We start from the raw sequence: 23,135 nt of genomic DNA, 5'->3' as shown, positions 1-23,135 counted from the left end.
TTACAGTCCTCCCAGGTCTTATATTCTGTTGTTTGCACTTTCACCACTAAATTCACTGCAGGTATGAGAAAAGATAGACAAGTTTAATTATTGTAAACAGTAAATGACAAAAAGAGCAATAAAACGCATCGACCTTAAGGAGACACTAGAAGACTACCATATATTTAGCTGACAGCTTTATGAGCCTATATGGTTTGACGCAGCCATAAATGGGCATGTTAGAAACTAGGCATTGAAACGGCCCTGCTAGTGAGACCATGGATGAGACACCAAGGCTCCATTTTCATGTCTGTTTTGGAGAAAGCAGCAGAGGTGACACAGGAAGAACTTTTGATGAGAAAGCCCAGCCATAACCCAAAGGAAACAGCTGCAGCCATATGTGACCACACTGTGCATGTGAAAACATTAAACCACTGCTTGGCACCAACACTGGTCAGGGGTCTCCCATCAGAATAGCCACACCATGGGTGGGGCCCCTGGGGGCACATGTACCCTGGCCCGTTGCTCCAGCAGTGTTTAACACTTCAAATGACCATAACTCTATTTGTCTAGTTGTATTAAAAGTACAATCATTTGTTTTAAACGTGTTCTGCTAATATGACAGTGCTGTGATTTTGAAGGAAAGCTTCATGTGAATAGGTAGCCTAGACTAGTCTAGGCCCCGGCCTAGAGCAATGTAAGCAAATTGTTGTTCACGATCAACAACAACCAACAGCTTGGACCTGTACTCTCGGGGGGACGTGAAGCCATATAAGTTGTTCATGACATCAATTCTTCCAGATTAATCTTGGCCAGGGCACAGTGTGGGCTTTTGTGCTCAGGAAAGGTGCAGTAGCTGCAGAACAGATGGAAAGTTCCTGAGAGAGTTAAGTCACAAAGTGTGCAGAGAAGAAGGCAGAAACCAGCAAGCAAGTAAACCTAAGCCTAGGTATTTTTCATTTACTTTTTTCTTTTGTTGTGTTCTTATTTATTTTTTAAAGTAATTATAAATGTCACTCTCAGTGTAGTCATTGAAGGTTAAAAATCTTAAAATCATTGTCAGTGTATCAGTCAAAGGCTCCAATTCTTAATATCATTATCAGTAGTGTATTAGTCACTGACAGACAGGAATATAAAATCTCTCTCTCTCTCTCTCTCTCTGACTCATAGATGGGGTGATGACTGTTGGCTCAGCAGCACGCGCACACAGAGAACACGCCCTTGGGTAAGACTTACACAATAATGGAAAGTAGACCTTTCTTTCTCCTGTTAGAGCTGCTTTAACAGGTCCTCCACTGTAGCTCCAGGCTCTAAAAATGAGTACATCAATGTATCTGTGTTTTGTCTATTCTCATCACGTCATCTTGACATCATCAAGATGTGTTTCACCATGTTAATGATGAACAGCTCTAAGGTATATTAATGACATAGTAAAAATGTTGAAAATTAGTGGAATTCCCCTTTAATGCTAATTGCTTACTTACTTGTCACATGACCGTGTTGCTTGGTGAAATTACACTGATTTTCAACTGAAAGAACATGGGTAAACTAAAGTCTACACTGGGTTTTGAGACTTTTATGTCACCAATAGAACTAAACTTATCATTGGGCAATTCCCTGGTGTGAATGTGTTTGAACAGAATGAGTGTGTGGCAAAGGTATCAAGAGAACTGAGCACTTGGGAATACTGGACCCATTCCCCATTTTCCATCCATCCATCCATCTTCAACCGCTTAGTCGGGTCGCGGGGGCAACAGCTCCAGACTTCCCTCTCCAGAGCAACATTAGTGACTTCCTCCTGGGGATCCCGAGACGTTCCAAGGCCAGTGAGTCGACGTAATCCCTCCATCTGCGCCTTGGTCTGCTCCGGGGTCTCCTCCCAGTGGTACGTGCATTGAGGACCTCCCTAGGGAGGCATCCTAACCAGATGCCCGAACCACCTAAGCTGGCTCCTTTCCAGGCAAAGAAGCTACTCCGAGTCTCTCCCGTGTGGCTGAACTTCTCACCCTATCTCTCATTACGGCCGCTTGTATTCGCGACCATATTCTTTCGGTCATGACCCACACTTCATGACCATAGGTGAGAGTAGGAACGAAGATCTCCTTCTCCGTCCTCCCTTCACTTGTGAACACGACCCCAAGATACTTAAACTCCTTCACCTGGGGTAATGCCTCATTCCCTACTTGGACTACACAATCCACCGGTGTCCTGCTGAGAACCATGGTCTCAGATTTGGAGATGCTGATCCTCATCCCAGCCGCCGTACACTCGGCTGCGAACTGGTTCAGTGAGAGTTGAAGGTCTTGGACCGATGTTGCCATCAGGACCACATAATCTGCAAAAAGCAGTGATGCAACCCTTAGCTCACCAAGCCGAATATCTATAGGCATAGTCTATCTATCTATAGGCATATTCTGTCTATCTATAGGCATTCCCCATTTTATATCTAATAACTAATCATTTTAGTAATGTCCTCAAAATTTGAGGACGGAATTGCCGAAAGTTGCCCATGTAATGTATGACACCAGAATTGGCCATTTGGTTATATTTTGTGCACTTTCACCCCTTTTCCACCAAAAGCACTTTGGTTCTAGCTCTGGTTCCGTTCTAGATTCTTAGAACCTTGGTGCTTTCACGGAACTGGCAGACATTTTTTGGTTCCAGGTCCGAACCAACTTAGGTTCTGAACCAAATACCAATTACATTTCAGTGGAAACACTCAGGGGCCATCAGAATCATGGGAAATGAAATGGAACCATTTGAGAACCAAATGTCCCCACCAGGGGGAGGCGTTATCCCAAACCTAGCCCAAAATCTCACTATCTTACATGATTGACATCTGCAGGTTGGCACAACACATTGCCAAGTATAATCTTTACAGGAATGCATTCACTTAATAGCCCAAAGTGATACCAGTGTGACCATTAACACCTGGCCATGCTAAGTGGAAAAACAACAGTCCCACAAGGCCATCTAACTATAGCCAGCACAGTGCTTTCCGGGCCTGGTGGCATCTGCACTCTGCTGACAGTCCACTGTTATGTGCATAACTCTGAGTGTCACACTCAGAGTTATAACTTGGTACAGGACCTAGTGGAACACACTCAAGGACACGTTGACACCCACTGGTGTAGCAGAATGTTTCCAGTGAGCCAACATGCACTGATGCACAAGCAGCACCCTGTCCCTGACTCTGTTTGACCGGAATGGAACAGAGCCTTAATTAGTATCATGATCATCGGTAACACCTGTGAAGGAAGTAGGGAAGTAGGAAGAGTTATTCTGTGGGTAAACTGTATAGCCTCTGTCTTAACCAGGGAGACAGAGGGTGAGAAAAATACTAACCAAACAAGATCACAGAGGTACATATATATGTACTGTCATCCAAAATATGCAGTAAACCCCAGCATGCACCATTACCCAGCAGACAGAGAATCATGTCTCTACAGTAGGTCAGGCCCTACCCATGGAATATTACATTACATTTTGAAAGGGAACAGCTGTATGATGTCCGTCTTCCTCAGTAACAAATTTCATTTTGTGTAAAGAGAAGTAGGAAGGCCGTTTTATTGTCTTGAAAGTCAAACAGTTCTACGTTCATCAGGCACAGGGTTTAGATTTCATATCAACAGAAAAAGTATCCCCATATTGTGGCAGTAAAAGCGTTATGTGCCTCTAGCCAATGTTTCATTTTGTGTGGTGAAATAGCCAAATTCTAAATGAGTTCACCCCAAGCCCTGAGTGGCTGAGTCATGACAAAACTACTACCTATGATTGCTAGTACTTTACATCCCTTCCTGAATATGATGTTGAATACGACCCGTTTCCTTGCAGCAGTAATGAGAACAGTATGACAGCACATTTATTTTGAAGTTTGGCTGCTGCGCTCTTTGTTGGTTTTGTGGGGATAACATTCCCCCAGTGTCTACAGAAAAAGAAGTAGAAAACCATGCAGCTCTCATTTATGCTCCTGGAGGTTCATGCCTGCTGCTGGTCTCTGTTTGGTCCACACTCTTATGAAAGAAAGGCACACGTACATTTAAGACACAACAATATATGTATTATGTACATAACCTACTTTTGTTTGTTTCTTTGAGAAAACAACGAAGGGATATTATTGCTGTTTTAAAAGGTATTTTATTGTAAGTATATAAGTTCAACCAATAACATTCATCGAAAAACAAAACTCGCTCAAAGTAATTTTAAACTATTTTGTCATGCAAAAACAACTTTATAAACAGGTTTGTAGGCCTATAATATAGGCCTACAAACCTGTTTATAAAGTTGAGGGTACAGGCCTAAGTTAGTATGCAGTCTGTGCACATATTATGTGCACAGACTGCATACTAACTTAGGCCTGTACCCTCTAATTCCCTGAACTATTCCATCTGGCAAAGTGTCACAGACACCCCGAAACACACAAACTCAAAACCAGGATGCACAGGCTCGGTGAATCTGGCCTGGACCCTGTGAAGCAGGGTCATAGAATCAGAAACACTATAAAATGACAGAGTGCCCGCCCTGTGATCCAGGTATACGCCTATCTTATTTGTGGCTGGGGTTGTTATTCTAGTCGCCACATTCCCATGCCAGAACGTGCAATTCTTCTTCGAGCAAAACAAACTCCAAGACTTGTCGTTGCGGCCGAAGTGGGCGTCATTGCCGTCTCCTTTCCTGGACATGGACCCATACGCGATGGAAATATTTACTGCCCCACTACTGCTCCACTCTGCCTCCCAGTAGCAGCGTGCAGATAGCGCCTGGTTGCACAGCACCTGGCACCAGTAGTCAAATCTCTCCGGGTGGTCCGGGCGAGGTTGGTCCCTGGTTCTGACGGTCACCGTCCGGAACTCCTGAGAGACACTCAGGTCCCTGTGGGCCGTCCGGGAGTCCACTGTGAGCTGATAGGAATCTGTGAGAGTACAGCAGAGAGTACCCAGCGTGAGCGTGGTGACAGAAAAGGTAGACAAGCAGCTTATAAATAGTAGACATAAAACAGGTGCTAAGTTAAGAACAGTGTGTTGGGCAGGTGCAACTCAGTGAATCACTATTAAAAAGTAGATGATCAATAATTAAGCTCACAACGCATGCCGATATAGTGTGTTGTGAGCTTATAGATCTGCTGTTAGGGGATTTTTAGGTGGAGGAAAATAAAATTATAATAATAAAATATATATTATATATATATTTATATATGTTATAAATAATCATCATAATTAGTATAATTTTACTATAATGACATATTCAAAATTGGCATGGCAGGTTGAAAGTGGTTAAAACTGTTGCAGTGAAATATCCCTAACATCCAGTCTATAAATGAATTAATTGACTGTATGTTAAAACTTCTATCGCTGGTACTATGAATTGATAAAACAAAGAGGATTTTGCCTGTGTGAATTGAAACTTGAATTGACCATAACCACGACATTCAGTAATACTGTTGGAGGGAAATATAGTTGTATGAATTCAACTTCTCCCTACGAGGCCCTAATACTGTCCATAATTAAGGCTTTCATATAAGGTTTGAGGTCTCTCTTTTTTTACTCACAGTATAAGAATTCTGGTTTGACCCTGGGCTCAGGACACTGCAGGAGTTTCACTGTGTTTGCTGTGAAGGAAAAGTGTTTTATTGAATTTACATTCTGAATGGTAGTGTTGTTGTGAAGTTAAACTTGCAGTTCACATGACAAGCCATGAACTCCCAAGAACCTTTTACAGTTCAGTTGCTTGAGAGTTAATTTTGTTTACCTTTGGATTTAACTCATTGTGTTTCATAATTCGGTTTAAATTCATAGCCAACCTGCTCTGGAGATCTTTGGCAGCTCCCCTTTAAATAGGTCCTCTAGCCTCTTTTGAAGAGCTGACACAGAGGACTGAACCTTCCCAAAGTCCAACAGAGGGACCACCGTGATGCTGGTTGACTCGGTGAGCTCAGTCTTCTGGCATACCGACTGGCAGTTCTGTGTGGGGAAGATTCTAACGTATCTGAATGCAGAATGCAATTCACTAACTAAAACAAATTATTTAAAGTAAGTTGCTGCTACTGTAGATGCTCAGATGTAGATGACGACTTCAAAACATGTACAGTAACGGCACATCAGTTACTTTCAATTCTATTATTTGGAAGTTTTATGGCAATTGCAATTTTTCTGCTGTATCAAAACCTTCTACTGTAGATAATGACATTTTCTTTAAAGATACTAGTTCCTATTAGGGGGGGGGGGGGGTAAAATAAACAAATCCTGGCATAGGTATAATTGATAATGATTAATGAACACATGCAGTTACCTGTAGGAAGTAGATGTGGTCCTCCGTAGTGGAGAGTTTCTCCAGCTCAGCGTCTCTCTTCTTCAGTTTGGCCAGCTCTCGCTCGAGCTTGTCCAGGAGCTCCTGAGTCTGGCTGACGGCCATCTTCTCCTGAGCCCTGATCATGTCCCTCACCTCACTGCGCCTCCTCTCTATGGAGCCGAGGAGCTCCGTGAAGATCCTCTCACTGTCTTCCACCGCCACCTTGGCTGACAGCTGTTCATTCATGCAAAAAAGGCTATAATAGTATAGTCGTGTTCAGCGCTTTATTTTCCATTGTATTCACAATGTGGCTGAAGACCAAGCCATATGGAACAGGGTTTAGCTCATGACTCATGCAGCTCATTTTCATCTATATTCCCCATAGCAGGTTGTTGAAAGTGGTGACTGAAATGGAATCAGAATTGGTCAAATTGAACCTCAGGCATGGCATTATAAAATAAGCACCTCTGGCCATGAAAGCCTGCAATATGAAATACCTGGTGGAAGTGAACTGTATGAAGAGTGTAAAAGTTGTATAGTTGAATAGAACTGTATACAATGATAATTTTGAGCAAGAAAATGAGGTTCCTAAGCCAACTCTATACGAGCAGCTCTAAATCTGATTATATTACTTGTTTGTAAAGCCTAATTTAATTGGTTAAAATTTCAAGGATGAAAAACAGAGTTTCACTATCTCAAAGCTCGTACTCTGAACACAAATGGAACCCTTCAGTTTCAAGTTTGCAAAACTCTTGAGAAATATAATATAGCCAAGTGAAGTGGGCTTTTAATGCTTGTAGTAGGCCTACCTCTGAACCATGGCTAATAGAGGGGATTGTCCCACTGATCAAGACCTTTTCAATCACTGTGAATCATCATTTGACCCAGTAGAGCTGCTCAGTGCCTGGTGGTAAAAGCCTGCGGTAGCACTGAGGTAATTCCCGGCATGAGAAATTGTAATGATCTATACAGATTAAAAAAACAAACTACATGCATCCCATGGGTAAGGGTTAATAAACCCCAAGGAAAAGCCCTTTCTAATACATGCGTGGGATTTGAAAGTGTCCTGAAAACTTGATGTTTTCAACAGTAAAGATGGATGTATTGGTCTACAGGCTGTGAATTAATGTACCTTGAGTGATTCCAGAACTCTCTTCAGCTCCGCCAGCTCCCTCTCTTTAGCCTGGTTCCTCTGCTTTGATCTCCTCCTGCTCCTCCCCACCTCCCTCTGGAGGGAGACGGGAACATGTCATGTTGGATAGCATGGAGGCCAAGATCACATGCTTGTTTGGTGAGACACACATGCGTTGATGTACAGTGATGTGTTGCATTGATACATTAACTACATTTATTGTCACACCACAAGTTCACAGGTGTAAAAATATGAGTGAAATTATTTGTTGTACACTCTCCACCATTGCATTGTCAAAGATAGAATAAAATGGAAAAGCAGGTCAGATATCTATGAGCGGTGTTAAATATAGGTTAAGGTGTGTGGTGAAAAATAGCACAAGAATTTAAAAAGCAGCATATAGGTAAGGTAATAACAGATATGCACATGTTAACTAGTTTAATAGAAAACATCAGTCAGTAGTATAGCCTACAGTATCATGCTGCAGCAGGACATAATAACAAACGCGTAATAAGTGATAGGGCCAGCCCAGCCACAGCGGACACACCTGCAGTCATAAACAGAAACATAATCCCGTGTGCAGGGCAGGCCTGTGTTGTCAGGACAACTGGCGAAACATGAAAATACATAAGAAGTGACTTCCTTCTACTTCAAAATATGATTCTAGTAAACACATATCTTAAAAAAACCAAAAAACATATAGCCTATATTCTTTCCACAATAAAGGGAATGCCTAATTACCATTATTGAATCAGATTGCTGTAACACCCCATTTCATGTAATCTTATTCTTGGGGCCGTGTGTGATAAGATCAGTAACACCAAAAACAGGAAGACGGCTAGACGCATGAGGAAACTTTAAACCCTATTCAAATGAAATGGTCCGTATAGGCGTCTACCTGCCTGCAATACCTGCCACATACTGTGCACGGTCTCGTGCTGAATAACAAATCAGAAGATCGATATCATTGTATTGCCACAAAAAAGCAGGGGGGTTTAATGGCTAACATTTGCCTATGGGAAGGGAAGTTACATGTTGTGGTATAGGAACACGCCACTGCACTTTTACATTTTTATGGAAGGCTTGAGATATTCATCAAGGAAATGTCCTTATGTGTGATGTGATATGTCAATGAGCTCACATCAATGTGCAAGTTGCGAGAATTTAAAATATGAAAGTAAACATTTCTTTACTCATATTTTCACCATGGAAGAATGGGCATCACGGGCATCACTTTAGTTATCTGTAAGTGGTATATCGTCCGTAAATAATGTATTAAAAAAGAAAAGTTTGTCCATAATGTGTGATGTCAGTGAGTGGCAGTGCATCACTCTGCACATGATTGCTATCGTAGGTCTGTGGTTTCTAGACCATGGCAGTCCATATTAATAGAACTTATGTTCAGCTGAACCGAGTTGAGCTGAGTTAAATGATAAAACACAGAAAAGTGTCAATTTTGTACACTTGACCAGACTTACCCCTTGGGGTCCTTGAGGCGGTTCCACTGTGCCCCCAGTCCCAGCCAATTGAGTAGTTTAATTTCAATATAATAATCTTCAGATTATTACAATTCAATAAATGTGAGTACTGAGTAGTAGTGGTAATATATTTCAATAACACAACCTGAATCAATTCCTCATTTCAATTCATCAATCGATAACGGAGGTTGACACATAATTGTCAGATGATGTCCTACAGTCATACCTGTCTCTCATGTCTCTCTGCAGTGGCGGAGACCGTGTCGTGTCCCCTGTGCTCGTCCATGGCGCACAGCAGACAGACGCAGTGGCCGTCAGAGCGGCAGTAGATCTCCAGCAGCTTGTCGTGGTGCGGGCAGACCCTGTCCCGCAGCCGCATGGTGGCCTCGACCAGTGCGTGCTTCCTGAACGCCGCCGACTCGTTGTGGGACTTCAGGTGAGTCGCGCAGTAGGACGCCAGGCACACCAGACACGACCGCACGGCCTTGGCGGTCCCTCCGGTGCAGAAGTCACATGTCAGGTCCCCGGGTCCAACGGGGGGGGTCAGCTCGTCGGACGGAGAGGACTGGACGCTGCCGCTGATCTTCTCCACCATGCCAGTGAGGATGGTGTTTCTGTTCAGAACGGGCCTGGGGCTGAAGCTCTGCCTGCACTGGGGACAGCTGAATGTCTTGGAGGTGTCGTCCTCGCCCCAGTAGTTTTTGATACAGGTCATACAGTAGCTGTGTCCACAGGGGATAGCAACTGGCTCTTTGAGTATGTCCAGACATATGGGGCAGCAGAACTGCTCCCTGGCCAGAGTGTCTACTGTGTTGGCCATGTTGGCTGACTGGTGTGTTGGTCTGTTTGTTCTCTCTAAGGCAGTCGAGTTTTATTTATCAGCAGAGAAACAGAGATAGTCAAAGTCAAGCAAAGCGTGTGGCAAAGCGTGTGTCTGTGTGCGCGCATGTCTGTGTTTTGGAGATACAGTATAAAGGGAAATCACCTCAGCAGAGGAGAGATAACAGCATACACTTAATGGTTTTTTCATTCAAAATACCCTGGAGGCTGAAATGTGTTTTCCTAGTAGTATTGCTACTATAGTCTATTCACCAGACCAAATACTGTAGACAATACATCTTTTCCAGGTGGTTTTATTAGTTTAGTTTAGATTGGTCCTTTTGTTTTTCAATTTCGTTTTCAATTTCTAAAAATACACTTGAAAACATATAAAACAACAAATAATAATTATCCATCCATCTTCAACCGCTTATCTGGAGTCGGCTCGCGGGGGCAACAGTTCTAGCAGAGAGCTCCAGACTTCCCTTTTCCGAGCAACATCAGCCACTTCCGTCCTGAGGAGCCTTATTTGTTACACTGAGCCTTTTTTACATTAACCATTTATTTATATCCCTTTATGAATATGCAATCAAACAAAACATTGATTGTTTCATGACTGTACGTTTTCTTCTTTGTGTCAAACAAGAAGCAACACTGCCTGACCTGTCTCACCATCATGGAGAGCACAACTGAAAACAGAGTCAAGGCAGAATATTAACATTTGAAAACAAACAAGACAAACAAACACACACTCACACTCTCACACAAACAGTTATAGTCCCTTTCAGAGCCCACGCTGTAAAAAGTACAACAAAGCAAGTAACAAAACAAAAAAAAGAAAACAGTAAAGGCTCATACATAGTCTGGATTTACGGTGGTGTGGTGACCACCGAACTACAACATGACGTCACGAGCCGCGGTGAAGAGCAAACCACCGCCACCGCTCCAGCCCTTCTCTCTGTTTTTACTCACCACCACTCAATGTTATTTCAGCTCCAGTGGTCAGCTCACCACCGGAGCGGTGGTCACCTCATCACCGAAAATCCAGACTATGAATAGGCCTTTAGGTGCCATTTATTCTTTCTATTACACCTTTTCTCTCATATAACGTCTGATTTATACTTAGTTGCGTATGAGTGTCGCGCAATGAAAATACTAGATCTACAAGCTCAAAACGTGAGCTTGTAGAATGTAGACTCAGAGCTACTATTTTCTTTGCGTGCCAGTGCCATCCAAATGCAACTAAAGGCGGCAGCAGACTGCAAACAAAGGCAAACATTTTCCGGTGTTAGCAGAGCTTGCCAAATCAAACATAGAAATATATATATATATGGTTTTTTTTACTATACTTCTCAACTCAGCCCACTCTATTTTATATGCAGAGCTGGAGCATTTCACCACTTGGATCTCTGCTACATCAATCATTTGTCTCAGAGATTTTGCCATTTTAGGTGACAGTGCCGACAGTGTGAGCGCTATCGCTCTGCATTATGGGATTGTGTTTGTAGTCGTTCAGAGAGGGAGGTTTGTACACTCCTCAGCCTACCTTTCTTCAAAAGTAAAACAATATAAATCACGAGCACATTTGACTGTTGGAACAATCACACACACAATGTTCAGCTGCGGAGGTGAGTTTGAAAATCTTGGATGTGCAACTACTGAGAGGAACATTTAAAAGGCCCTGCCGAAGTTCTTGTGATTTTGTTGACAAGCTGAACAAAGTTGATGTTCGGTTGGAGTACAATCAGTACATGTTGCATCCTTAAGTATTACGCAGGCTTAACTCCTCCTTCAGGGGCTGACTAATCTCTCAAGACACATTCTGCTAACAGCAGCACCACCACTGCCCTAAACATGTAGTGATGTTGTTAGTAGGAATAAACACAAAAGCACCATGGTGGAAGTGGACTAAGAAAGGTGCTCCTCCCCTAAACCAAGTTCCTGTTTCTACACAAAAAAGGAGGTGGTGCCCTCAGAGGTGTATATATATATATATATATATTAGAGATGCGCCGATCGATCGGCCACCGATCATGATCGGCCGATCATGCCTGTATCGGATCGGATCGGATTCTCAAAATAAATCAAAATTGCCGATCAAAATGCCCGATCAAAACAGACAGTGGGACAGTGGCAAGTCTCCTTTAAGGGGGCGCCTGTTTTTGCAGCTCCGGTCGCTGTTGAGAGCTTGGGAAAAAATAAGAAATAAGTTACAGGTGGAGATGAAGTGAAGTAGGAACGGACAAGCAGATGCAAGCCAAGCTATTAGCTTGGCTTGTTAGCTTGAAGCTAACATCACAACCACTGGCTGACAGTGTTTTTAGCCACAGCAACATGTAGCCTGCCCAGTGCTCCTCCTCCTCCCCGGAGAAGTGTGTGGGAGCCCTGGAGACGGAGAGCACGGCCCCGCCCTGCACCCTCCGGCTCGCAGCCTCGCACTGAATGAGAAGAGCAGCCGGGCGATTCCCCGTCATTTGCATTTTGAACGGATCGTTCACGGAAGTGACCGGATCGGTTTCGTTCACCAAAAAGAACTAGTTATTTTGATTCGTTCGTGACCGACTCATCTCTAAAGTCTTGCCTCCCCGCACCGTCGGAGGTTGGGAGTGCCGGCCCCATGCTGCTGCTGATCCACACAGGCTCTCAAGGCATCGCGTCCTGCCTGTTTCTGCAGCGCAGTTCGCTACGCGTTGAGAGCTTGTAGATCTGTCTATTTTTGCAGCGCTGGTGTCGGGGTTCGTTCACGTTGTCAATAAAAAAATTACTTAGATTAAAGGCGGAGATGAAGTTCAATCAGTGGGTTGAATCAGTAGCTACACGCTAATCTAAGCACTAAGCTAACGATCAGCGAGCCTATACAGTATACAAGTGCTAACACTAGCAGCCTGCTTTTTATTTTAGTCTGTACAGTGAAATGTTCAGTTGTCTGTGTCCGTGCACTGAACATGTACGGTATGTTATTATTATTATTATATTTTTGTATTTGATGAAAGAAGAAAGCTACAGTTTACTCTCCAAGTTGTCTCTAAGACAGTGGTTCCCAAACCTTTTCACGTCAAGGACCCCCAAATTGACACTGCCCACCAGCCCACGGACCCCCATTTGAAAAGATATGCCAGGGACCCCCATAAGAAGATTGTAGCAGTGATTCTCAAATTTCTCCACCAGTTTAATTTCAAGGACGGCCCAGTTTGACTACGAACCCCCATTTAATGCCACTTCTATCTCTGAGACCCCAAATTATATTGTAAAATCAATGTTAACCCTGACGGGTCCATTTGGTTCCAAACTATCCTTTTAGCTGGGGACCCCCTGGAACTCCCTCAAGGACCCCTGGGGGTCCACGGACCCCACTTTGGGAACCACTGCATTTTGAGTCTCTACAGTTTACTCTGTAACCTCCAAGTTGTCTCTAAGAGAGTCTAGAGTGAAATATTGCCCGTTGCCTCAGCTTGCAAAAAAACTTTCTCATCTCCTAATTTTTATACTTACAATGTCAATGATGTGTAAGAAGAGTACAGTAGAAACTACAGTAAGTATATATGCTACACAATGGAAAAAAATATGGATTTTTATGGTGATCGGTGATCGGCCCCAAAAAACCTGATCGGAGCATCTCTAATATATATATATATATATATATATTCTTCTTTTCTTTTAACCAAATGGGTTCTCGGAATGGGTGCTGACAAACACCACACGGGCGGAGTAGATGAGGTCGGCCAGGTAGAGGATGAAGTTGACAGTGGTGAGCACGGCCACGGCCATCCGTTTATCCCAGGTGCACAGTCCCAATGCGCTCCCACATCTGTCAGGCCTGTTTTTCTGGCCCCCATTCCAAGGGTCAAAGTTGAAGATGGGCCAGATGATGGTCGCCGAGAGGTACAGGACCATGGCCAGCACGGCGTACACGGACAGGAAGCTGGTGAAGGGGAACGGGAGGCAGCCGGTGCACTCGCCCACACACAGCAGGACGATGACTGCAGACATGATGAAGCAGATGCAGTAGACAGACAGACAGTATTTCAGGGCCTCGTGGCTCTCGTAGACCGGGGGGTCGCTGATGAACACGAAGATGACGCAGGCCAGGAAGGTCTCGAAGACCTTGAGCAGGCCGGGCGCCGTGGCCATGTAGCCGGCCAGCTCGCCGGGGCGCGCCTTGCTCATGCTCACCTCGATCATGTACGTGACTGTGACCAGGAAAGAGAAGACCATGGACACGATGCGGGAGTTGTACGTCGTGCCGTAGCCTACCGTACCCTTGATGAAGTACAGGGGGAAGATTATGGCAGCGGACAGGCAGAGCAGGAAGGCGTAGCAGGCGAAGGTGATCGGGAAGTTCCTCCAGGAGACGGGTACTCTGGGCTGGAGGCCGAACACTTCCACCAGCAGGATCAGCAGAGTTCCTGTGAAGCTGAATGACCAGCAGAAGATGCACCAGTCCCCCGTGCCGTGGAACAACTTGCCGCCGTGCACGGCCATGGAGAAGGCCACGCAGGAGGAGACCAGTGCTGCCAGCCTCATCCATAGCAGCGGGTTGGTAAGGCACCCTACAGCCATGATGGGAAATGTCGCTGAAGTGAAGAGCTGGACTGCAGAAGCAGGGCGTTTATGAAGTACTCACAAAGGTCAGAGGGATTTGGTTTTGTATTTATGTTTTATTTCCTGTTGTCTAGACACCTCAGATCCACTTTCTTCTGAGTCTTAACATCTTGTGCAGGAAACTGCAACAACAACAAAACAAAGATGAGATATTACTCATCATCAGCCTGTTCAGTAATTCTGTCATATGACAGGTACTAACCAGGATTTCTACATCGTGGCACAAGTACACATTTTAGTTTACATGTTTACATTTTAGTTGCTGGATGATAAGATGCGCGATAGACTTTGCGAAAGAGTTTGTTGGTCAGTCAAGAGGTTGGCTTAGCAACAGAAGTGGTCATTGGATGTGAACAGAGTTAAGAGGAGGTTCAAAAGTTGTATCATTGGTCAGTGCATCCTGGCGACAGAGAGTATGGTATGGAGAGACGGAGAGGGACAGAGGGAGAGTTGTGTGTGTTGGTGAGACTTAATTATGCTCCAGGATCTGGGGGGGGGGGGGTGTGTGTGTGTGTGTGTGTGTGTGTGTGTGTGTGTGTGTGTGTGTGTGTGTGCACTCACAAATGCATGTGTTGTTGAGAAATGAAATAAAATCGCCATAGCAGAGTAGAGATAACAAGCACACTTCATTTCAGTTCATTAATTCTATATGCCCTGCAAATGTGATTGCAAAAACACATTGGCTAGTCCATGAACCAACCTAAATGTGACACATCTTACAGTATGTGGATTTACATTTTCCTGTAACATTAGTGTAGGTGTTCCAAGCAAACAGTGGAATATTATATAAAGAGAAAGTTACTATATGGTTACAACATGCTTTAACAACAAGAAAGACAGAACAGCCTATCTTTATGTACAAAACCAATGACCCAAGTTGACATTATTGACACAATAATATTTTAATGGTTCACGATGTTAGATCATGTTAGCTTTAATATTCAGATGAACTGTGTCCAGAACAATACACCCATACAGTATTAAAGTAAGCATAAAACAATCCCAATACAAATCATCTTGCTTATATTATTGAACCATATTATTCCTATTGCAGTCTATAGCTCACATCAAGAAAGCTAGTTAGTGTGGCTGCCCTAACAGGGGGACCAGACTATTGTAATAGCCTGACTTTATTTATAGTAACCCCAAAAGATGTATTTATTATTCCGCCCCCTGTGACGTCATGTGGGTCAATACAATCATCATACTGTACTTAACGAGCTACTCCAGCCTCCACTGTTTCTTCAGGAAAACGGTGCAACCACACTTGCAATTTCCCAGAATTGCGCCTTTCTAATTATGGTTTTAGTTTCACAAAACAACTTTTATTTTTGAAATTATGTCTTGGATTTTATTTTGAAAAAAGAAGCTGGAGCTTGTATTTTCCATGTGCCTTCCCCATTCAACTACTAAGGAAGGAAGGAAGGTAGACCTTTTTTATTCCCATGGGAAATGCAATTTTTCGTACTCAGTGGCGCACAGGTGTAGCTGTTAGGGGTTAAGTGTCATGGACACTTTGACATGCTTACTGAGCCGTCTGGGAGGCGAACCCGTGACCTTATACCAGAGGGTCTTTCTGCCCACTAATCTACAGCCGCCCCCGAGCGCGTGGAGATGAGGTCGGCCAGGTAGAGGGTGAAGTTGACTGCAGTCAGAACAGCGACAGCCACCCGCTTATCCCAGGTGCACAATCCCACGTCGGTCCCACAGAGTTCGGGCCTGCTTTCCTCGCCGCCATTCAAGGGGTCGAAGTTGAAGATGGGCCAGATGATGGTCGCAGAGAGGTACAGGACCATGGCCGTCCAGCCGTAGCCCGACAGGAAGCGGTCGAACGCGAATGGGAGGCGCTCGGTGCACTCTCCGATGCTCAGCAGGATGATGACGGTGGACACGATGAAGCAGACGCAGTAGACGGCCAGGCAGTACTGCAGGGCCTCGAAGCGCTCGTAGACCGGCGGCTCGCTGATGAACATGAACATGATGCAGGCCAGGAACGTCTCGAAGACCTTGAGCAGGCCGGGCGCCGTGGCCATGTAGCCGGCCTTCTCGCCGGGGCGCGCCTTGCTCATTCTCACCTCGACAATGTACATGATGGTGGTCAGGCAGGTGGAGATCGAGCACACGATGCGGCAAACAAAGGTCTCGCCCCAGAATGCCCCGGCCCCCCTGAGGAAGTACAGGGGGAAGAGGATGGAGGCGGACAGGCAGAGGAGTAAAGCGTAGCAAGCGAAGGTGATCGGGAAGTTCTTCCAGGAGACGGGCGCTCTGGCCTGGAGGCCAAACAGTTCCACCAGCAGGATCAGCAGAGTCCCCGTGATGCTGAAGCCCCAGCAGAAGAGGCACCAGTTCCCTGTGCTGTGGAACAGCCTAGCGCCATACACGCCCACGGAGATGGTCAAACAGTTGAAGACCACTGATAGCAGTCTGGTCCAAAACAGCACGTTGGTATGGAGCACCACAGGCATGACGGGAAATGTCGTCTGACACTGAACTGGAGTGAACTGGAGCTGGACTGCAGAAACAGGGCGTTTAGCATTCACTCACAAAGGTCATAGATTTAGGTTTTTTTTATTGATTTTACTGTTGTCTATAGACAGTTCAGATCCACTTTCTTCTCAGTTTTACAATCTGGTGTGCAGGAAACTGCAAAACAAAAAAGATATGGATTGAATTACTCATCAGCCTGTTCAGTATGCCTCATGACAACAGCTCTCACCAGGATTTTTACAGCGTGACACTTAAGTGCCATGCTGCCTTGTTTTACTCTGCCGCAGAGTGATAAGATGCGTGATGCAGGAATTTCATTATTGGGTCAGTCAACAGCAACATCAACTTGTTGACTTGGAAGCGACGGACGTGGTCATTTGATAGGGATGGAGTTAAGACGAGCAATGGAAAATTGTCATTGGATGGGGGACGGAGTTAAGATGGGCAATGGGCATTGTCATTGGATGAAAGTTAAGACCAGGTGGGTGCAGAAGTTTGGTCAGTCCCTTGGGCGATGGGATGAGAGAGAGGGGGATACCTCAGAGAGAGGGATAATTGTGTCCAGGCTATGAGAACATTCTGCCGCGGACTTCTCGACGAAGAGGATGCCAAACAGCTCCATTCTTCCAGAATGTCTTGGAAGAGTCCTCCTCACCCCAGTCATTTTTTATTCAGGTCAGACAGTTGCTGTGTCTGTCCACGAGGCAGAGCAACTGGCTGTTTGAGTATATCCAGACAAATGGGCCAGAAGAACTGCTCCCTGTCCAGAGTGTATAATATATACTGTGTTGGCCATGTTGGCTGACTGACAGGTAGTTCTTCTAAGGCAGTCAGAGACTCAAGTAGGCCCCTGGGTCAATTATATTTTAGGAAGCTCTTGCTACCAAGAACGAGCTGGCAAGTTATAAAGCGTGTGTAGATCACCTGTCACCATGTTTAATTGTACAGGATTTCCAGTTTATAGCCTAAGGTTTTAACATATTATTTATTTGTATGTAAAAAAGAAAGAAAGAAAGAAAACTTTAAAATACTACACAATAAACCATGTGAAAAGGACATATATTGTGTGCTGGCTACTTCTTCATTCCGATCTGTTATTAATTAAGACATAATTATAATATAATAATAACAATTCTGTCACTGTATATTTGCATATACAGTACGTGAAATTTGTCCTCTGCACATACCCATCCTATAACTATATTAAGCCTTGGAGCAGTGAGTGTTATTATTACAGCCTTCAGGGAGCAGTTAGCGCCGTTAAGTGTCTTGCTCAGGGACATTTTGACACATGGACCATGGCCAGGACACAAAGCGGTCCAAGGACCTTCTGTCTCCCAGGCGGCCTAGACCCACTCACTCAGCCACCAGAACATCTGACTCATTTCCTGTACTCTACTGTAGGCTGAGGGGCCCACATATTGGAGCGACAACCTATATTTAAATATACATTCATATGTAAACTGTTAATTTACTATTGCTTGTGTTTATGGATATATGGATATGGATACTGTATGTAATACTGTTTGTTGTGTGGGCACTCACGTGTTTTGGATACTCACATTTCTTACTTAAGTAAAAAGTATCAATACTGCGATATAGAAATACTCCGTTACAAGTAAAAGACCTCAAAATGGTACGTAAGTACAGTAGGCTACTTAAGTAAATGTACTTAGTTACACCACTGTTTTTTTGGATATGATGGGAGGTGATAATTATGTTAAATTGAACAATGGAGAGAGAAAATGCCCCCATTATCTTCATAAAAGTAACTAATTACATTTACATTTAAGTACTGTACTTAGTAACATTTCAAGGTACTTTTACTTTACTAAGTATTTCCTATACTTTAGTATTGGCAATACTACTTAATATGAAATGAATAATATTAAATAAATAGTAGACGTCGCTGCTCCACCACCCAGAGATGTTTAAAGGAGGGAAACATCTGTGAAGACGGGCTCCCGGATGATATCTGACAACTGCTATTTTCAAAAGATTTTATACATTTGAAAACATGAAATCTGACATTCTGCATAATGAGTAGTTTCTACTTTTGCTACTACAAGTACATTTTGATACCAATACTTTTGTAGTTTTACTCAAGTACATTTTGAATTCCGGATTTATACATTGCTGTATTGATACTAATTGATAGTTTAGCAATGGGGGTATAGGATTATGGTGGGGTTGGGGTTAGGCTTGTGAGGTTATGGTTTGTTTGCATTAGGGTTTAGGTTGTAGGGAACATAGGGTCGAGCTTCATAGATAGTTACGCTCCACGTAACACTGACTAGTACAGTAACTACACCAACAAAAGACTGCACATCTTTTCCATGTGGATTTATTTAAACAACAGATTACATTTTGCTATAATACTGGTGTGACATGTTCACGCAAAACTGTGGAATATATAAAAGAGAACATACAACAACATACAACATAACACAAATGACAAGAAAGAGAGAAGCAGCCTATTTTGTCTCTTTCTTCCAGGAATTCTATTACAGCAGTACAAAACCAACAAGCCAAATTTACATTCAATTGACACAATAATTTGTTTTAACGGTGTAAGCTTTAGATGCATTCATATTGGGATGAACCGTGTTCAGGACGATACACACATACTAACACTAAGAGTATAAGAATCAAACCATTCCAATAAAATCTATCTTGTCTATATTCTTGCACCATAAAATATATATATTCTTAGAACAGACTGTAGCTATTATATACTGTATACATAGATCCTAATATAAGCAATAAAGCTAGCTTAGCATTCCTCATCACATCAAGTAGGCTAAACCATTTTTGTAATACTACTTCAAGTCTTGAGAACATCTGGCAGGTGTAAAACATATGCCTCAATGAATAATACAATGGATTAATTGTACAAGTGGTACAATAGGAACAAAACACAATGACCCAGAAAGAAAGAAAACCCACTAAAAGACTTTTCGGTCAAAAACCTTTTGTCACCTTTTTTTTCTATCAGCTGAATATCTCATCAACCCCATTCTTTCAGAAATGTTTTTATTTTTAATTACTTGCTTTACATTAATAGGAAAGACCTTGGGGTTGAAACTGACATTGTTTGATTGTCTTACGACCATGCCCTACATTTTCTTATTTGGTGTCAAATAAACAGCAACTCTGCCTGACAGTCTCTCCATAACTGAGATCACTGAAAACCGAGTCAAGGCAGGACATACAACAAAAAATACGACAAAACATTTTACTTTGGTGTCTCTCTCTGGTCTCTCTTATCTAAAAAATGCCTGATTTATACAAGGTTGCACACCCGTGCACCTGAAATAGCATCTCTACAAGCACACAATGTGTCTCGGATGCAATGTGTTGTGAGCTTGTAGATTGCTATTTTCTGTGCGTGACACCCGTGTGCAGTTAAGTATTACTCAAGCTTCAGCCCAATCCAACTGCCTTCACCCTTCAAGCGCTGACAAACACCAGACGGGCGGAGTAGATGAGGTCGGCCAGGTAGAGGATGAAGTTGACGGCGGTGAGCACGGCTACGGCCATCCGTTTATCCCAAGCGCACAGTCCAAATTCGCTCCCACATCTGCTAGGCCTCTGTTTCTGGCCACCGTGCTTCGGGTTGAAGTTATAGATGGGCCAGATGATGGTCGCCGAGAGGTACAGGGCCACGGCCAGCAGGGCGTAGGCGGACAGGAAGCGGGCGAAGGGGAACGGGAGGCAGCCGGTGCACTCGCCCACACACAGCAGGATGATGACGGCCGACAGGATGAAGCAGATGCAGTATACAGACAGACAGTACTTCAGGGGGTCCTTGTCGTAGGCCACGGGGTCGCTGATGAACACGAAGATGACGCAGGCCACGAAGGTCTCACAGACCTTGAGCAGGCCGGGCGCCGTGGCCATGTAGCCGGCCAGCTCGCCGGGACGCGCCTTGCTTATGCTCACCTCAATCATGTACATGACGGTGGCCAGGCAGGAGAAGACCGTGGACACGATACGGAGCTTGTGGGTCTCACCGTAACTCGGGCCGCCCTTGACGAAGTACAGGGGGAAGATGATGGAGGCGGACAGGCAGAGGAGGAAGGCGTAGCAGGCGAAGGTGATCGGGAAGTTCTTCCAGGAGACGGGCGCTCTGGATTGGAGACCAAACAGTTCCACCAGCAGGATCAGCAGAGTCCCCGCGAAGCTGAAGGCCCAGCAGAAGATGCACCAGTCCCCCGTGCCATGGAGCAAGTCGCCGCCGTGCACCGCCACGGCGAAGGCCACGCAGGAGAAGATCAGCGCTAGCACCCTGGCCCAGAACAGTGGGTTGGTATGGACCACCACAGCCATTATGGGAAATGTAGTAGGACACACTGAGCTGAGGTGAAGAAGCTGGACTGCAGAAGCGGGCGTTTAGGATTCACTCACAAAGATTAGAGGTTAGAGGTTAGAGTTTATTTTCTGCGGCCTACACACTTCAGCTCCACTTTCTTCTGAGTCTTACCATCTGGTGTGTCCAGGAAACTGCAAGAGAGAGAGAGAGAGAGAGAGAGAGAGAGGATAAGGAGAGAATTAGTCATCAGCCTGTTCAGTATGTCTCATGACATTTGACAAATAGTTCTAACCAGTATTTTTGTTTTATAAAACTTTGACTGATCATGGATGTTGTGTGGAAGCTGTTGCTTACTGCAGTACAAGAGCTTAAAGTGTAGTTGTCTACAACAGGTGGCCTTCTGAGGCCAGGCCTATAAGGAGTGCCTGTTGTGGCCACATGAGGGCACCAGCTTTCACCTCTGGTCAAAATGTTCTGTATCTGTTCAGGCCTATTTTGATGAAACACACAATGCTGCCATTGTCTTCATCCTGAATTAAAAAACAAAAGCAAAGGGAACAATGTCGCCTAATCTGTTTTTCCTACCGAAACCTTAGATAAAGTCCCAGAGTCGCACAGAATACATTTGGTCAACTGGACAAATCATGTCACATGCATCTTACTTCACTACTTCCTTCCTATATCAAAGTCATCGAGTGTTTCGCAAAAAGCAGCCCTCCAACGCAGGCAGCACACAGGCAGTGTCACGCTGACATTCCTCTTACACACATCCCCTTTTTAGATGGGTGTGACGCCGAGACCTCGGAGCGACCCCAAAGCGTGTCTGTCATCAACCTTGGATCGGAGGCCTCCCTCGGTCCCTGATATCATTCATCCTCCACTCACAGTCCCTTCATCCATGGAGAGCTCTCTAAAGGGAGCTGTCTGACTCTGAACAGCAACTCCCCCTAACACCCTTCCTCCACCCTCCCTCATTCCTCCTGACTGACACCCCCATGCTCGGCTCTACTCAACTGGCATAGTCCGGTCCAGAGTTTACATAGTAATAAACAAGGAGCAAATGCCTGTTTACATTAGTGTCATTCATCGCTACGGCAACCGCCATCGGAGGGATGATGACAACACAAATGGGGGAGAAGAGCCTAGCTGCCGCGGCCCGGGGAGGTGGGAGAGAGAGAGGGAGAGAGTGAGAGAGGGAGAGGGGGAGGGAGGAGAAAGAGAGAGAGAGAGAGAGAGAGAAGGGATGAATTTAAATTAGAAGAAGAGTACTTTTTGGTGTTAGCAGCAGACTCTTAGAATGAAACCAAGTGTCCCCATGTAGTACAAAAAATATAATTGAATGTTTTTTTTGTATGGTAAAGTAGGCTTTGGCATATTTTACACACCTTCACAATAACAGTTTAGCAGCGGTTTAGTACAACATTGTTCAAAAAAAAGTCTCACTCCTCATGCATTGAAGGAAGCATGAGCTCGGGCCTCGGCCAGGTTGGCAGAGGGAGCATAGCGCCCAGGATTACACTTAAGGTAATTGGCACCGGGTGCAAAATCGTGGGATAAAGATTTTAAAGAAAAAAGTGACTTAGTAGTATAGTAAAAGCGAAGACCGCCTAAAGGTTCAAGCAGGGAGAGCTGAGGATATACCACATATAAAATAAGTTTGCGGCCCTGATATGATATGGAATCATATCACATTGTATGGGTTGCCTATAGTAACCTCGGCCCTATAGTAACCAACCTTTATTTATTGTTCTAATGTGGCTGAGATGACGTGTCAACAAAAGTCTGTGTTTCCCTGACTACGTTAAAAGTGACTTAAAGTAGTATAGCAAAAGCATATAGAGTGCTTAAAGGGAGAGCTGAGAAAAAGGTGGGAGGCTCTAAAAGACGAGGGAGGGATTCAGGGGAAGCCCTGTACCCGAGCAGGACGCATAGTTTAAACAACGATGGAGTGGAATAGCAGAGGAGTGAGTCATCCCGTTTCACCACCCCTCCTCCACTCACTCCCTTATACTCCCTGTGTCTTTTCTTCTTTCTCCCG

General features: G+C 44.4%; 2 protein-coding genes across 6 annotated transcripts in view; both read right to left on the bottom strand.

Moving 5' to 3' along the window:
- Nucleotides 1-4,358: 4,358 nt before the first annotated feature.
- Nucleotides 4,359-9,697, bottom strand: ftr66 (finTRIM family, member 66; the record flags this gene model as incomplete). The annotated part of the gene is made up of 6 exons (XM_083782648.1): nucleotides 4,359-4,891; nucleotides 5,528-5,587; nucleotides 5,780-5,939; nucleotides 6,268-6,501; nucleotides 7,400-7,495; nucleotides 9,104-9,697. 6 exons carry the CDS (start codon nucleotides 9,695-9,697, stop codon nucleotides 4,359-4,361), a joined length of 1,677 nt encoding a protein of 558 aa, XP_083638774.1.
- Nucleotides 9,698-13,332: 3,635 nt separating this feature from the next.
- myadmb (myeloid associated differentiation marker b) overlaps nucleotides 13,333-23,135 on the bottom strand; it is a 12,756-nt gene continuing 2,953 nt past the window's right edge. The window contains exons 1-3 of one of the 5 annotated variants that reach the window (XM_083782946.1): nucleotides 21,864-21,978; nucleotides 21,269-21,288; nucleotides 15,745-16,941 (exon numbers count right to left, since the gene is read on the bottom strand). In XM_083782946.1, coding sequence (XP_083639072.1) covers nucleotides 15,882-16,763 — 882 coding nt within the window. In that variant the 5' untranslated portion in view covers nucleotides 16,764-16,941; nucleotides 21,269-21,288; nucleotides 21,864-21,978 and the 3' untranslated portion in view covers nucleotides 15,745-15,881. Of the gene's footprint in view, nucleotides 14,421-15,744; nucleotides 16,942-19,107; nucleotides 21,289-21,863; nucleotides 21,979-22,169; nucleotides 22,190-23,135 lie in introns of those variants that run through there. The other 4 variants (XM_083782944.1, XM_083782945.1, XM_083782948.1 and 1 more) reach the window with 4 other exon arrangements.

This window comes from Protomyctophum parallelum (assembly GCF_964188405.1).
Source record: "Protomyctophum parallelum genome assembly, chromosome: 14".
NCBI lineage: Eukaryota > Metazoa > Chordata > Actinopteri > Myctophiformes > Myctophidae > Protomyctophum > Protomyctophum parallelum.
This window is presented reverse-complemented; position numbering and strand designations above follow the sequence as displayed.